Below are 15,483 nucleotides of genomic sequence, written 5' to 3' on the forward strand. Positions count from 1 at the left end.
TTTTTGGAAAGGTGGGCCTGAATCTGTGATGCTACAGCCTATTCCAGAATTTTAGAGAGAAATGTTGGAGGTTGGAGATGGGGCGGAGGTATTGAAGATGTTGGGGGTCTAAACCAGGTTTCTTCAGTAGAGGTGTAACAGCAGATATGATGGGACGGAACCAGAGGTGAGAGAGGAGTGAATGATGGCTGTTATCAGGGGTATTAGAGAGGGGAGGGAGGCTATAACCAGGGAGGATGGGAGGGGGTCGATTTGGCAGGTAGATGGTTTGGATGTCAGGATGAGTTTTGATAGATCGGTGACAGAGGGGGGTTGGAAGTAGGAGAGAGGCGTAGAGATGGGAGGGTTTGGAACAAAAGAGGGTGGACAGCTAAATGAGTGGGGGGCCAGTTGCTGGTGGATATTTTTGAGTTGAAGAATGACATCAGAGAGTTACAGTGATCAGTGGAGTAGAAGTGTTGGGGGAGAGAGTCAGGGGGGCGGATGGAATTGTTTACGACTGAAAACAGGGCCCGGGTATTACCAGCACCAGCGCTGATTTTTTCTGTAAAATACTGAGATTTGGCTGAGGAGAGGGCATCCTTATAAAGGAGGATATGTGCGTGGTGCATTTCTTTGTGTACAGTGAGTCCAATTTTATTAAAGAGCCGCTCCAGCTGACGACCTTTGGCCTTCAGCTGGCGTAGGTGGGGGGAGAACCAGGCGGCAGAGTGAGGAAATAAAACAATCCGGGTTTTGAGGGGTGCAAGTGAATTAAGCAGAGCTTTGAGACCATCATTGTAAAATTGAACCAACTGATCTGTGATGTGTAGGGGGGGGGGGGGGGGGGGATGATGGAGAAACTGTCAGTCCCAGTTGTGAGGTCGGTCAGGTTAATGTTTCTGATGTTACGGAATGATATTGTATGTGAATGTTTAGTTTTGGACAGTGTGACACTTAAATTAAACCAATTTGTGGTCAGAGATGGGGAGATGAGCAGCAGAGCAATTGAGAGGAGTGACACCAGAGCATCAAACTAAGTCCAGAGTATGACCTTTACAGTGAGTAGGGAAATTAATGTATTGTTTAAGACCAAAGCTGTCCAGGCAAGAAGTGAAGTCCTTAGTGAGAGCATGGTTATTGTTGTCCATGTGAATATTAATGTCACCAAGCAGGATTATATTCGATGAAAGTGAGCAGATGTGAGTGAGAAGTGTAGTGAATTCATCAATAAAATCCTTGTTTGGTTTAGGTGGGCGGTAAATGTTAACTAAAACAGTAGGTGTAGGACCATTGAATCTGAGAGCCACAGCCTCGAGCGTCTGAGACAATGGCAACGCAACATGTGAGACTTTCCAAGTCTCGCGGTGGATTATCACGACACCCCCTCCTCTCCCGGTAAAACGAGATTTGCTGGTGTAGACAAACCAAGGTGGTGCAGTTTCATTCAACTGAGAGTAGTCGTCAAGAATTTGCCATGTCTCAGTGAGACAAAGACGATCATACTTTCGGTCAAGGAGGAGGTCTTGCAACAATTGTCCCTTGCCAGAAAGGGCGCGGATGTTAAGTAATCCAAAATTGACGTTAGAGTGCTGGTTGGAGAAGCTAACGTTAGCCGACCTGGCTATGCTGGCTAATGCGCGGTGATCCCCCTCCTGCGGATGTTATTCGGACGCTGGTGGTGGCCGGAGGACCAGATGGAGTGTTTGGCAGTGGAATCATTGATGTTATAACTCTGTCCAGCTCCACGGTGGATGTATCTCCGACCTCCGGGAGGAAGGCGAGCGACGTCCAGGAAGAGGTGCAGTACAGACGGGGGAGCAGAACGATGAAAACGGAGTTGGAGGAGCTCCACACTCGTGTATTGGATCAAGGTTGATGCTGATCCGACAGTACCACTTTCACCAGGAGTAGGTGGTCTGCTGCAAGAGATGTGGGCCATCATGAAAACTTTAAAAACAACCGGAGAGCAGCGGCAGCTAGTCATGCCAGCGTGCACTCAACCGGAAGCGGAAGCCAAAATCCAGTGGCGAACCAATGACTCTAGCTAAAACCATCACTTGTGGAAAAACAGTTAAAAAAGATCAAGAGGCAGGAACTTGAAATGGCCTCCACCTGGGAGTAGACAGGGGAAGGGAGAGGCTAGCACCCTGACATGGACCAGGATTGCAGTGCTGTTCGGACGAAATCTTCGTCCTCTGTGTCACTTAAAAAAAAAGGCTGCTGCTGACTCCGGAAGAACATGCGACGCTGACGTCAGACTCATCATCAATTGCGGTTCCAATTATTCCACAGACATATATAACTATATAGAAACTATATATCAAATAATTATAACATAAATAACAATTTTATCGAACCATCCGTGTCACTCCAAATAATTAAATCCATCGACATTTTAGTCCTCCGTGACACCGCTGCTGACTCCAGAAGTACATGCTGCACTGATGTCAGACTCATTGTCAGATGCGGCTCCTATTATTCCACAGGCCTAGTGCACCCTCATGCGGTTTAAAGTGAAAATAACGTGAAGTTTTCAACTATACGATAGTTAGTAATGTGTTAATGATCAAGTAATAATGTGTTAATAATTTCACATATAAATTGGTCCTGATTATAAATCGCCCACCCGGCCAAACTATGAAATAAACTGCGATTTATAATCCAGAAAATACGGTATAAGGTAAAATGTCAATCTAACCTTGCTAGTCTAGCTTCACAATTCACACAGTCCAGTGATTCTAAACAGTTCATCTAGGAAGAGCTGGACCTCTCAATTTGAATAACAAAAATTGGATAGGTAGATAAAATTTTAGATTTGCTGTTAAAAAACAGAAATATCATCATTCTGAGAGCATAAACCCATTTTTATTTTTCTCCACCGTGAAGATCGAGATGAAAAGCTTGTAAAGAACATACATGCAGAATGCTCGTCCCTCTTTATTGTTTAGTTATGCTAAGAGATCAATTTACAGTCTTCAATGCAAACAGCACAGCTTTCAACATAATACTCATCATCCTGCCAATGTGTATGCCTGTCTCCTTCGGTAGTCATAAAATGTGCTGGAGTGTGGAAGAGAAAAGGCGGCTTTATCTGCACTATAGACGCTCAGCTACTATAATTGGACACGGAGGAGCAAAAAGATCCTCCCTTGGGCATTTTATTATGCAGATACAGTGAAGCATAGCCCACATATCTCTACATTCTCAGCTCAAGGCCTGCACACCTATATCAGAATGCCAAACAGGGAATTTGTCTCCGGTTGAGCTAAGCCTCTGTAGAACATTTAAGTGACTGACAACATTCAGGTAACTAACAACATTTAAGTGGCGAGAGCAGGATGTTATTGCACAGTGATGTCTCTGAGTCTTCCATGACCTGGAGGGTAAGGGTTGTAGTTACGTCTGCTGCAGTGCCTCGTGTACTGACCGCCATTAAACAACCCAAGATCTTGCCAAAAAAGAACCAACTGTTACTCCACATCTTTGTTTTCCTTGCTCAACGACGGACACCTTGAACAAAACGCGCCAATACAAACTGAAGCCTCACGATTTTTTTGCATCTACTTGCAAACAAATGTTTGACTTTCGAACTGACACACCATCATTTCATGACAGAGGCTCTGATGTGATATGAACAATAGTTTTTGTTTTTGCGTTTAGGGTTTTCGCAACCAAAACCACAACAGGAGAAGATGTTTCTCCAGAAAATTAAAAGTGTTTACTGCTGACTTCTCTTCTTTTGCCTTGTAGACTGTTTTGCCATTTGTTCATGGCCAGATCGTCAATTGACTATGGCTTTAGTATGTGTATGTGGTTGTTTACATCCAATCTTGTTAATTGAAATGTCAGTACCCTCTGGCTTTTCCTCAAGTACAGTATCTCTTGACTTTAACTTGAACGCTATCCATTAACGACCCTTTGTCCTGGCACGTCCTTGCCAAGAAACCAAAGAGGATGACATGAAAATGGCAGGCAGTGAGTGTCCTTCATTTTTACTACTTGGAATGAATTAGTCAATGTCAGTTCATCTGTGGATTGTCAACCCGGAGTCCACCTATCTTTTAAGACTATGGCATATTCCAGAGAGAATCTTTTCAAGGAAAACTGACACGTTTACTTCTTTCAAAAGTATTTATTTTTGCATTCAAAATACATATTTGAATGATTGTATCTTATCAACAACCACCAGTTAATACATTTAAATCATATGCTTGAGCACTTAATTTGATCAACAAGACCCGGACATCCTACGTTTGTCTTGAAGTTTCTGATTGGTGGGGGGAATACACAGCAACACGCGTAATCATCCAGTAAGGCAGATGTCAATGTATTTTGTATGTTTTTGGAGCAGATGCTGGTTTACAAAGTATCATACAAAGTGTTTACTCACAGCACTGATAAAGACGATTGACGCGTATATAGTCATAGTCACTCATCTCTGTTGCTCTGCCAAAATTATTCATAAACCTATGTTTGGCAATGATGGTTGGTTGGGAATTTTTGGAGAAGGCAAATCTACAAAAAAGAAGTAAATAGTTCCAAGTTGGTAAAAAAGAACAGACACATAGAGCAGTTGGACATCTGCATTCAAATAGATGAAATTGTTGTATGGTTGGACAGATGTACTCACGCGTCAAAATGCATCACAGAGTCATAATCATAGGGGGTGCCCAAGTTGTTTGTTGGTGCAATCTGAAAGTAATGTTCACCTCCTGCATAAAAGGAAAAAGCCAAAAAGTAATTTAAAAATTATTTCAGTAACATTATGTACCAGTTTTTAGTTGTATATTCTGAGTATCATGACATTTATTTACTCAATAAAAGGTGGGACATTTGGACAGAAGATAATATGGATGCCATTCTGACAGAAAGTGCCCATCACCCATCTTACAGTCAATAAAAAACAGCATATACTATCGAGCTGCCAGCCATTTCCAAGAAGATAAATAAAATGAACCATATACAATATGTTCTCATGCACGTCCGGCACCAGTTCTGTAAAAGGTCTCACGGAAAGCTGACCTTGTATGATGTTTTCATAATTAATCATGACGTAGTCATCTCTGTCAGAGCGGACCAGCTCATGTTGGAACCCAAGTGCATGGAGAGCCTGATGTTGCACAATGTTTTTGTGCACGCAATGGTCTCTCTGCAAGGAGATCAGCTGTCTGCCATCGTGTCGACCAAGGTGTGACCAACACCTGGCACACAAACACACAAAATTAATTGACGTCTTGAGCTCACTGATTGCTGACTTTTAGCCAATTGGAAAGGAAGAGAGATGTACAGAATTTGTTTTGTCCTGTCTTAACAAAGTAGAAGAACAAAGTGCTAAGATCCTTTGAACTGATTGACCAACTGCAAAGGAAGCAATCACAGTTGTTCTGTTTACACAACATCGTAAAACACCCCCTGCTGTGATCCCCCGAGAGGCCAGGGGTTCACCTCCACCTTGGACACTCTCACCCCAACCCTACTTCTCTCAATAAATACTGTCTTGCAAGAATCCCAAGTCAGACTTTGTTCGAACATTGCTGTACCTACAGTAATGAACAGATTCTCCACTTGCAAGTGCTTAAAGTGTCTACCGTGTGGTTCTTGCAAAATAAGTTAGAGTGAGCACTACTCTAACATGAGCTTTAGTAACTGTATTTCTTACCCATCGTGTGATACAAAGGATAGATAGTGTCTATCCCTTTCAGTCTTCCTGACAAAGCGAATGCATGTCGTGCGCTCTCCACTACTGAACTCACTTAGGGCATTTTCTATAGTTATACTTTGTTGTTCAGCTGCAGACACACAGAACATTGAACTGTTAAGTTTGATTGATCAAAGTTACACTTATAGTGCGTAACCCTTTGCGTTACCATGACTTACTAAAAGCTCTGGAAATTTCATAGGGAATTATGACTTCGTTTCCAGTTTTTGGCCATTTACAGCCACCGCTGGTGCAGGGGACAGCTTTCCTCGAAATTCCCTCCTCATCGCTCTTGTGTCCCATAATGTCCCCATATGTCAGGTTTAAGCCTGTAGAGTAACAAACAGTGGAGATTTAGACAGTGTGATTCGTCATGTGGAACAGATAGATTCTTTTGTCAGTATTCCCACAACAGATTGGTAATATTACTGATATGGAGACTAAATTTACTAAATTTTGCCAGTCCGTCAGCTAGCCTTAATCCCCGGACTTGGACACCCTTCAGTCCTTGTCTGTCCATCCTTATTCCTAATTCATTCGTCACTTCATTTATTGTTGGTCCCAAAAAAGTCATACCTCTACAGGAGAAAAACACTATTTGATCTACCCCATATGGTGGCTCCCAAAGACCTTTACAAAGCCTCAATTTCACTTATTTTTAATTGCAGTCTCAAAACACCAAAACGCTTTAAAATGGTTTATTACGGATTTCACACATTGGCACTTGACCCGAAAAAATACGATTTCTGGGACGGAAGGAAACCTCACTTCTGTGAGAGTTCAGTCTGTCGGGCAGACTCTGTTCTCAGAAGCTATGTGAACACATTGGAATGAAAGATGGAACTTCAGTTTGACCTAGTAATGATTGATTTAAAGTTCAATTCCTTATAGGCCAGAGGTATTAGATCTCAGTACATTTCAGTCAAAAATGAAAACTCTGACCTGGTTTGACATTTGCCTTTTCAATTTTTGCAGAAACGCACTCTTCTGGAAAAAATAAGAACAAACACAATCTCAAAGAAGCACTAGAACATTTTCATATTGTTCATATTGAGAATTAAATAACCCAAACGACCAGTTCCAAAGGTTTTTACCCGTTTTCTTTTTGCCATTTCTATGTATTGAGCCCTGGAAAAAAACATTAACAAAACACATTTTTAAACCACATTTTAAAGTGTCAATTTTACAGTTGTCCACATATGACAAAAAAGAATCATTTCACATATATTGGTAATTTTATATTGTAGAAGACCCCAAAAAGAAACTCTGAAGGAACTAAAACTATACATTTGTGTAGATTTTCATTGAAAATACAGTAGGAGAAAAGTCCTACAGAAGCAAAAATTACATTAAAATCTTCAGAAAGCATTTTGCAAATCCTGTAACCTTATTTCATTATATTACAGACTTTTTGGCATTAAAAGTTAGAGAAAGATTTTTTTTTTTTTTTATAAAACATTACAGTATCACTGATTATTACCGGAGAAACGGCTGCAACAGACAGAAGGAGAACAGTGATGACAAGTGGCGTCATGGTGTTGCAGTTTTCTAAAAATGAAGACAAACAAATTAAAATAAAACAGAAGTTAAAATCACAGTGATGGTCGTGTGCGCATCCATGTGTGTTTTTTAGAGAGATAGAGAGACAGAGAGACAGATAGAGAAACAGACAGAGTGAGAGAGAGAGATTGAAGGAAAAACAGGTAAAAGTAGAGCAAGTTTGTCTTACCGGTGTTTTCAGGTATGCCCGTGGTACCTGGTGTTTGTCCTTTATAAGTTGTACATAGGGTGTGACTTTTACTTATTCTCGCATTTCAGATGCCAAATCAAGTCCTAAAATGGAAGTGTCCATGATTTATTGTACGGCATTATGCAACTTGAGGCTGAACTAAATTGTTTGAATCATTGGGTCATTGTACATCATCTATTTTTCATAATAACAGTGCTTGCTTGGTGGAATCTATTGTGGTTGTATTTCATCATGCATTTTAATTGTGCTTCACGCAAGCGATTCTCGGGTTATGTTAGATTACTCAATGGGCAGTGGCCCAGCTGCACTTGATGGCATAAAACTATTACCAATTGTCTATGCCCAACTTACTCAACGCCCATTTGTTTTTTCTTGTGTTTAAGGAAGGTCTTCACACCGACACACACACACACACACACACACACACACACACACACACACACACACACACACACACACACACAAAACCATAAACTGAATCGGAGCACCGCAGACATTTGTTTCTCTGCAGAAAATGAACAAAGCAAACCAAGTTCTCGAGCAAAAACTAATATAAAGCATATTTGTACTATAGAGACTACAAAATAAAGTGAACCAGCCAACTAATATAAACACACTTGTTTTATAATGCCAAATTGTGGGTTCACAGCTATCAAACTTTACTGGAACCTCACTGGAGTTTCAAATACAAACACTCCGGACTATAACCTGCAAACCATACACTTTTCACACAAATGAATTGTTTCTTCATGATAAAATACTAAAGCTCCATGATATTATTCTACATACATCATTAACAAACTTGTATAAAGTCTCCAGATATGACATTTCTCGGAATGAACAACATCTATTCATACTGGGATGGGAAATCCTTAATCTTTGTGGACTATGGATGTTTGAGCACTTAGAGATAAACAACACTACGGAGCCACAGGTGGCAGGTGTTGAGTACTAAAATAAACTAAACACAGAAATCAAGATGTCAGCAAATCTGAAGACCTTAAAAAAACGGTGAAGAGTTTATTGATACAACAATACAATATGTCATATGAAATGTCATTCAGATGTAATGTACTGGGATTTAGTGTTTCTGTAATCTCCTTGCATCATGTCTACATTCACAGGCAGGCACCTTGATAGAGTAACCCATAAATGTGAGATGGAGTCACAGTCTTGCAGGTATTCTCGGGGATAGTCTTACAGCGCAGGAACAGGCACAGCCTCCACTGTATTATCAGCAAAGGATGTCCTAAGATGGGTCTTCAGGGCAATCGACCAGACCAACGCCACTCGACGCACCGGAACTGGCGAGCCACGGTGCCCCCGTGGTACCTCTCTCGCAGGTACACAATAGACAGTTGGGGCAAGTGGCTTGTCTTGTGCCTCAGCATGTTGGACACAGAAGATGTTGAAGATGTGTACATCTTGATCTTCATTCTTCTCGGATGGCTCTCTCTGACCCTCACGGTTCTGCAGGTGTACCAAATGCCAAATCTATTGCTACTGAATACTGAAATTCTGGTAGCATAACATCACTATGGCTCATTAAGAGTTTGAAAATAATGCAAAGAAGGATGCAGTACAATACATCTGTCATCCGTCCATCCATTTTCAGGACCAGGAGCTGAAACTTATCCCACATGAAATTTTGTGAAAATCCCGAAATTAGCTGGAATAGGTTCCACCTCACCCGTGATTCGATTTTTGTCATGCATATTACAGAGATTCTTTCACCAAGTGGGAAGCAGTGAAACCTTATCATCAAAGTCAAAGTCAGCTTTATTGTCAATTTCTTCACATGTTAAGACACACAAACATCTATATTCTTTAATACAATGATTATCTATCCATCTCCTGTGTCTCCTCCATGGAGAAAAGCTGAAAGGTAAGATGACAAGGGGATCCTTGGGGAAATATCAAGCTCCAAAATGGAGAAAAAAATGTGTGAAATTATTACACAGCAAGAGGAAAAGATGTGAGGGGACAGGAGGCAAAAGAAACTAAGATAAAAAGGGGATCAGGGGATAGTGTGAAATAGGATGGGATTGAAGTTCAAGGAGAAAGCGAGGGGTGTGGGGAGACGGAGAAATTAAGTGTTGATGGAAGTAAATACAGTCACTGTGCAATGCTGGCCCTCTGGCAGAACCAGATTAAGACCATCACGTCAGCACAGCGAGTTTGTGCTACCTGTATATTTTTAATCCTTATGCAAACTGTAGGCATGTGCCTACATTTACATCCGGATGTTTCAGTAATAAATACTCCTATTTTTAAAGAGCATTAACAGGCAACAGCAATTACTGATTAAACAAGCAATAGAAACATCGTCATTCAGCACTAACAAGATTATGCCATCGCAATGAGTAAGCATTACATATACACGCAACGTTTTCAAGTCGTGTCTCACATTTTAATTAAACTAATCATGAAGAGAAAAGCATGCGGTAAACCCTTCCTCATAATTATAAACAGGTTGTGCTACCTTAGCTCTCTGGATTGTTTTTCACCCTTCTGTCTTTTCACAAGGGCATGATTTCATCGGCATGTTCGACATGTACCATTTCCACGGCCATAGGAATGCTATTCCGTCCCCCCTTGTACTTCAAGGAAAAGCATTCACGGGTTGGTTCAGCAGTGTGTCATTGAGTTTGTATCTATTGTTCGTGTTAAAGTTAAATTCCCAATGATCATCGTCACACGCACATCTGGGTGTGGTGAAATTTGTCCTCTGCATTTGTCTTCTGCATTTTGATCCATCCCCTGAGGGAGAGGGGAGAAGTGAGCAGCAGCAGTGCCGCGTTCGAGAATCATTTGGTGATCTAACTCCCAATTGCAACCCCTTAACGCTGAGTGCCAAGCAGGGAGGCAATGGGTCCCATCTTTGGTATGACCCGGCCGGAATTTGAACCCACAACCTTCCAGTCTCAGGGCGGATACTCTACCAGTAGGCCACTGAGCTGGTTAAAACTAGCATTAATTTACACTGAGAACAACTACAGTGATCCCTCGCCACTTCGCGCTTCACCTTTCCGGAATGCGCTACTTTATATATGATGGGAGAACGGCATTTAAATACACGCTGTTAGCGTCGTGCGAGCCTCTGAGCAATGTGCGTCACTGCAGACACGCGCCGGAAGCACGGCATCCAGCATGTCACGAACGAGGCAGGACAACCATGTGCAACATGGACTATTTAGGGAATACAAAGAGAGGAAAAGGGGAAAATCAAGGCTCGAACCCCAACAGAGTGTGTGCACGAGGCGACTGACGGGGGGCCGGTCAGCGAGCTCGCGTTTCGGTGGCATCTCATTACACGATGCAATTCAACTGATACAACTACTCAAAATACATCCAGAAGAAGTGAAAACGGCGCACAGCGTCAAAATCAGCAGAAAGACTGATGCTAATTTATATGAAAGTAAAATACGTACAGTTATTATTTTTGTGTCATCTCAAGATAACCGCTTTAATGTGTCAGTCGTTTCCATAGATCAAAGGACCTAAACCCTCAATGAAACAAAGTCTTTTGGCAAATCCTTCTCTATAGTGACAAGAGATTTCTGAAATACTTGTCCTTGAAGTGCTTGGCACACATAAGCAAGATTTTGCCCACATATATGGGAAATCCGTCCTGAAATATTTAATTTAACCAGGCACTTCTTTGAGATTCTCATGCTGGGGGAGGGTATAATGAGTTGTGTGGATGAATCTATCCAGCAAAGGAACATTTTGAGGGCTCCACTTCAGCATCCTTGTGTTGTTTAGACTACAAAAGTCTCTCTCTGTGTAATAAAGATGGCGAATGTCAGGTCTAAGTACCATCAGACGTTCATTCACACACTGAAACAAAGAGGAGAAGACAACCAGTATTTGTTTTACTCGCGGGGAGAACTAAAAGAGAGCATTTCAGTTACATTCTCTATCAGTTCTGAGCACTTTGTGTTTTGTCTCCTCTTTTTAACGTCTAGGTTGCCCTGGTTACAAAGGCATTGCTACATTAAAGGGAGGGGAGTTTGTGGCTGTCGCAACACTGTTCAGCTAATGAATGTAGTGTGGTGCAAGCCGACAGGAGCCTTGACCTTTCCGTGACCCTGGCAGTTAGGTTACACTTTCTGTCCTGTTCCTCATCAGCCGGTTGGCTTCTCCACCGTTGGCTGACACCACCTGGGCTGAGATTAGGGAGATATCTCGAGTTTTCCTGTGCAACAATGCAACTAGACTTTCTTTTGCTAAGTTCCTTTTCTTGCCAAACTAACACAACACACATTAATAATATTGAGTAAATGTGGGAGAACGTATGCGCAACTACTTCAACAGATATTGAATAAATGTGGGATAACTTATATGTAATTACTTCAACAGATATGTCTTTTCTATATCACTCAACAAGGAAAACCAGTCCCGGTCAACAGCAATCTATGGATAAGGGCTACAGGGATGACTTGGAGTTAAAGGAATTCTCTGGAATTAAACTGAGAACTTTGTTGGTGCAAGAGAGTTCTGCTCATAACTAATGAGGGCCTCTAGCAGGGATGGCCAACCAAAAGGGAAAGGAAGGGATGAGATGAGAGCCACACATATGACTGGGAGTTAAAGGAATTCTCTGGAGCTAGACAGAGAGCTTCGTTGGAGCAAGGGAGTCCAACTCGTAAATTATGAGGGCCTCTGTCACCGTCCAATTATTCCAACAGTGGATTTGTGTAACAATTTGGCCACACCCATTACTTTGTTTGGTAGTGCCACTCCAAAGATGTAATAGATAAAAACATGTAATAGAAAATGAATCAAATTGAACAGAAAATATTCCCCAAACAGATTATGACAATAGCTCTACAATACTGGAAACTCCAAGTCCACAATAAAATCTATTTAAAAGTGGATTTTCCAACATAGTACACAACCTTGAACCTATTTGGCCCTGCAGCATGTGATCAGTGTTAATTCACATTATAATCATCTTCAATTTGCATTATGAACACACCTATTCATTGATGGAATTTAAACACCTTTGGCAGTTTAATTACAGGGTTAGGCATGCAGACAAAAGTCCTGTTAAAGTCCCAATGATCATTGTCACGCACACATCTGGGTGTGGTGAAATTTATCCTCTGTGTTTAACCCACCCCCATGTGATTTTGATCCATCCCCTGGGGGAGAGGGGAGCAGTGAGCAGCAGCGGTGCCGCACCCGGGAATCATTTGGTGATCTAACCCCCCAATTCCAACCCTTAATGCTGAGTGCCAAGCAGGGAGCCAATGGGTCCCATTTTTATAGTCTTCGGGCACCCTGAAGTGGTCGTCAGCCAGTCACAGAGCACACACAGACACTTGACCGCTCACACACATACTTATGGGCATTTTGGAGTTCTCAGTCGGTCGACCATGCATGTTTTTGGAATGTTGGAGGAAACCGGAGTACCCACAGGTCACCCACGCAGGCACAGGGAGAACATGCACATTCCACACAGGAAGGCTGGATACAGAATTGAACCGACTACTTCTGCACTGTGAGGCGGATGTGCTAACCAATCAACCACGTCTCACCCAAAAAAAGTGTATCCAAATTAACCAATAAACCTTTGCTCGCTAGTATAACTTGATTTCTCTTTTGACCCTCAGTGGCCTAGTGGTAGAGTCTCCGCCCTGAGACTGGAAGGTTGTGGGTTCAGTGAACAACTGAGGAGCAATCGTCCATTTATTTCGTTTTACATTCAGTTTTTTTGTTTTTGTTTTTACATTTTGTTTTACAATGGAGGATTACATATCCAAACGATTTTCAACTATGGATTTTTGGTCGAAGCAGTAGGTCATCAGTAAAGGAAGACCAACTCTGGAGTTAAAAGGTTTGATTCGAACAACGTGACTTTGGACGGAGCATGTCTTTTCAAACGGAGTGGAACGCACGATCGAAAACAAGTTTTTGATTCCATGTGCTTTATCAAAGTCAAAGTCAAAGTCAAAGTCCGCTTTATTGCCATTGAATGTTATGTGTGAAGACTGATATGGGATTTCAATTATACTAGCTCAAATTAAATAATAAATATGCTAGTCTAGAGCAGCGTTCCCCAACCTTTTTGTGACACGGTTAGGTGTCGGACAAATTTTACCGGGGGGGGGGGGGGGGGACATCAGTGCCTCCCCAGTCATGAACCTCACTGCACGTCACTGGTACATAGGAACATGTCATGTCGATCCAGCTACTTTCTCATCCCTCTATGCCAATGTATTTCTGCAGCATGTCATGGTATAGGAAGATGTGTTGCAGGCTGAGCTTCTTTTTCATCAATGAATAATAAAATAGCTATGGAGATCTGAAGAATTTCTACTTCTCCGACACTGCCTTTTTCTACATCTGTGCAATAAAATTTTTTGAAAAAGAGATGGCGTGTGGACTAGAAAATGCATTTTCAGTTTCTGCTATTCTTGCTCATAAATGAAAGGATGCACCCGAGACATCTGCTGACATTCCTTCATCAAGATGAATAAAAACACACCTACTCGCTTTCTCATGTCAACTCAACACTGCAGCAAGCATCTACAGGGGTCCCCTCCCCGCTTGGCACGTTTGCAGCAGATGCAGGTTGATTTACGTCTCCCGAGACGATAAATGAGTTGGTGATGAAACTGGAGTTGCATAAAAATCAAGGTGTTGCTCGAGGAAAAAAAAATGCAGAATGCAGGATGTACCGTCTTACAAACTCAAAGGTCTCATAAAATGGATTTTCATTGAGTAGAATTTATGACAACCGTAAAAAAAAAGAATGCATATAATTGTTCCAGATGATACAGAGCAAAAATATCAAACTAGAGCAGAGTCCCAGTGTTTGTGGTGGTTTCACACTTCATTATCTTTCATTGTCATTGTGGAGCTGTGCTGCCCACTCTTAAATCTATTTCTGCACGTTGGCCGAAACACAAACAGCACAGCAGTTTGCTGCAAAGGCGCTAAGATGATCAGATGCAAAACAGCGCAGCAGTTTGCCAAATGCCTGGGAAAAAAAAATAGATTCAGTGCATGTTTATGTGTGAGAAACAAAGTGTCAAATTTAAATGTAGGAAATATGGGTGGGTTGAATTTATATTTATATTTAAATGCATTACTTAGACTTAAAAGAGAGGTAAGATAAAGACAATAATGTCAGGGGGGAGGGCTGGCTGCAATATCACCAGCAGCACCAAACAGCAAAGCTCACACACACAGACTGGGTGTATCTGAACTGCATCTCTGCAGTATACGCATTGCACCCCCGAAACCAATCAGATTACAACCCACCATAGCATATGATAAGTGTGTGAGGGAGGGGGTGGGTGGAGTGGAGGTGTGTTAACAGAAGGTACAAGAAGAGAGATAGAGCAGATGGAACAATGAGTGATGGCAAAAGGAGGGGAGAGCAGATTGAAGGAAAAAGAGGAGGGTGAGTACGGGGAGAGAGAGCAAAAGAGAGAGGTTTATCCAAACGGCGTTGGAGGGTGGGAAGTTTCAACGCTACTCTCTGCTTGACGCAACGACCAAGACACAAGGTTATCTCAAACACACACGCCAAGGTGAGAAGATTCCATCATCATCACTGTCATCACCATCTTCATCATCATGTGATGTTTTTTTTTTTTTTTGTGCCAAATACGATATGTGATGGCATCCCAGAATGGTTGGGAGTGCTGCATGCAAGCTGTGAACTCAGCCGCAGCCCAAGTTGAAAGTGTGCAGAGGAATGTAATGTAAACAGCAACGCACCACCGGGGGGCTTGGCGAGTCCTTGCATCCTGAGAGATTGTCGACACAAATGGGAGCTCACAATAGAATGTGTAACAAATCTGGTAACAAATGATGAAAATGAATCCTTAGATATGTGTAATGTGCAAATGTTTTTCCAATTACAGCAGTATGTTGGCGTACAGCGAAGCACTTTGGAGGAAAGTCTCATCGTGTATTTGCATTCAGCATGCACTTGTGCCACATTTCAGCAGAATGCATTATTTATCTGCTGTGAAATAGCGATATCTCAACTGGGGAAGGAATGTATAATGGATGCTCCAATGCAGTCATAGTTATT

General features: G+C 41.9%; 1 protein-coding gene across 1 annotated transcript; it reads right to left on the reverse strand.

Annotated features, from left to right (window-relative positions):
* Positions 1-4,215: 4,215 nt before the first annotated feature.
* Positions 4,216-8,866, reverse strand: LOC147058948 (low choriolytic enzyme-like). The gene is made up of 10 exons (XM_085907184.1): positions 8,730-8,866; positions 7,410-7,486; positions 7,161-7,228; positions 6,775-6,808; positions 6,623-6,667; positions 5,860-6,009; positions 5,642-5,771; positions 5,005-5,183; positions 4,613-4,694; positions 4,216-4,497 (listed from the first exon to the last, which is right to left on the reverse strand). The coding sequence occupies exons 1-10, from the start codon at positions 8,864-8,866 to the stop codon at positions 4,365-4,367; spliced, it is 1,035 nt and encodes a 344-aa protein (XP_085763310.1). The 3' UTR covers positions 4,216-4,364.
* Positions 8,867-15,483: the final 6,617 nt, after the last annotated feature.

This window comes from Syngnathus leptorhynchus, chromosome 3 (assembly GCF_054491065.1).
Source record: "Syngnathus leptorhynchus isolate UIUO chromosome 3, UIUO_Slep, whole genome shotgun sequence".
Classification (NCBI taxonomy): Eukaryota; Metazoa; Chordata; class Actinopteri; order Syngnathiformes; family Syngnathidae; genus Syngnathus; species Syngnathus leptorhynchus.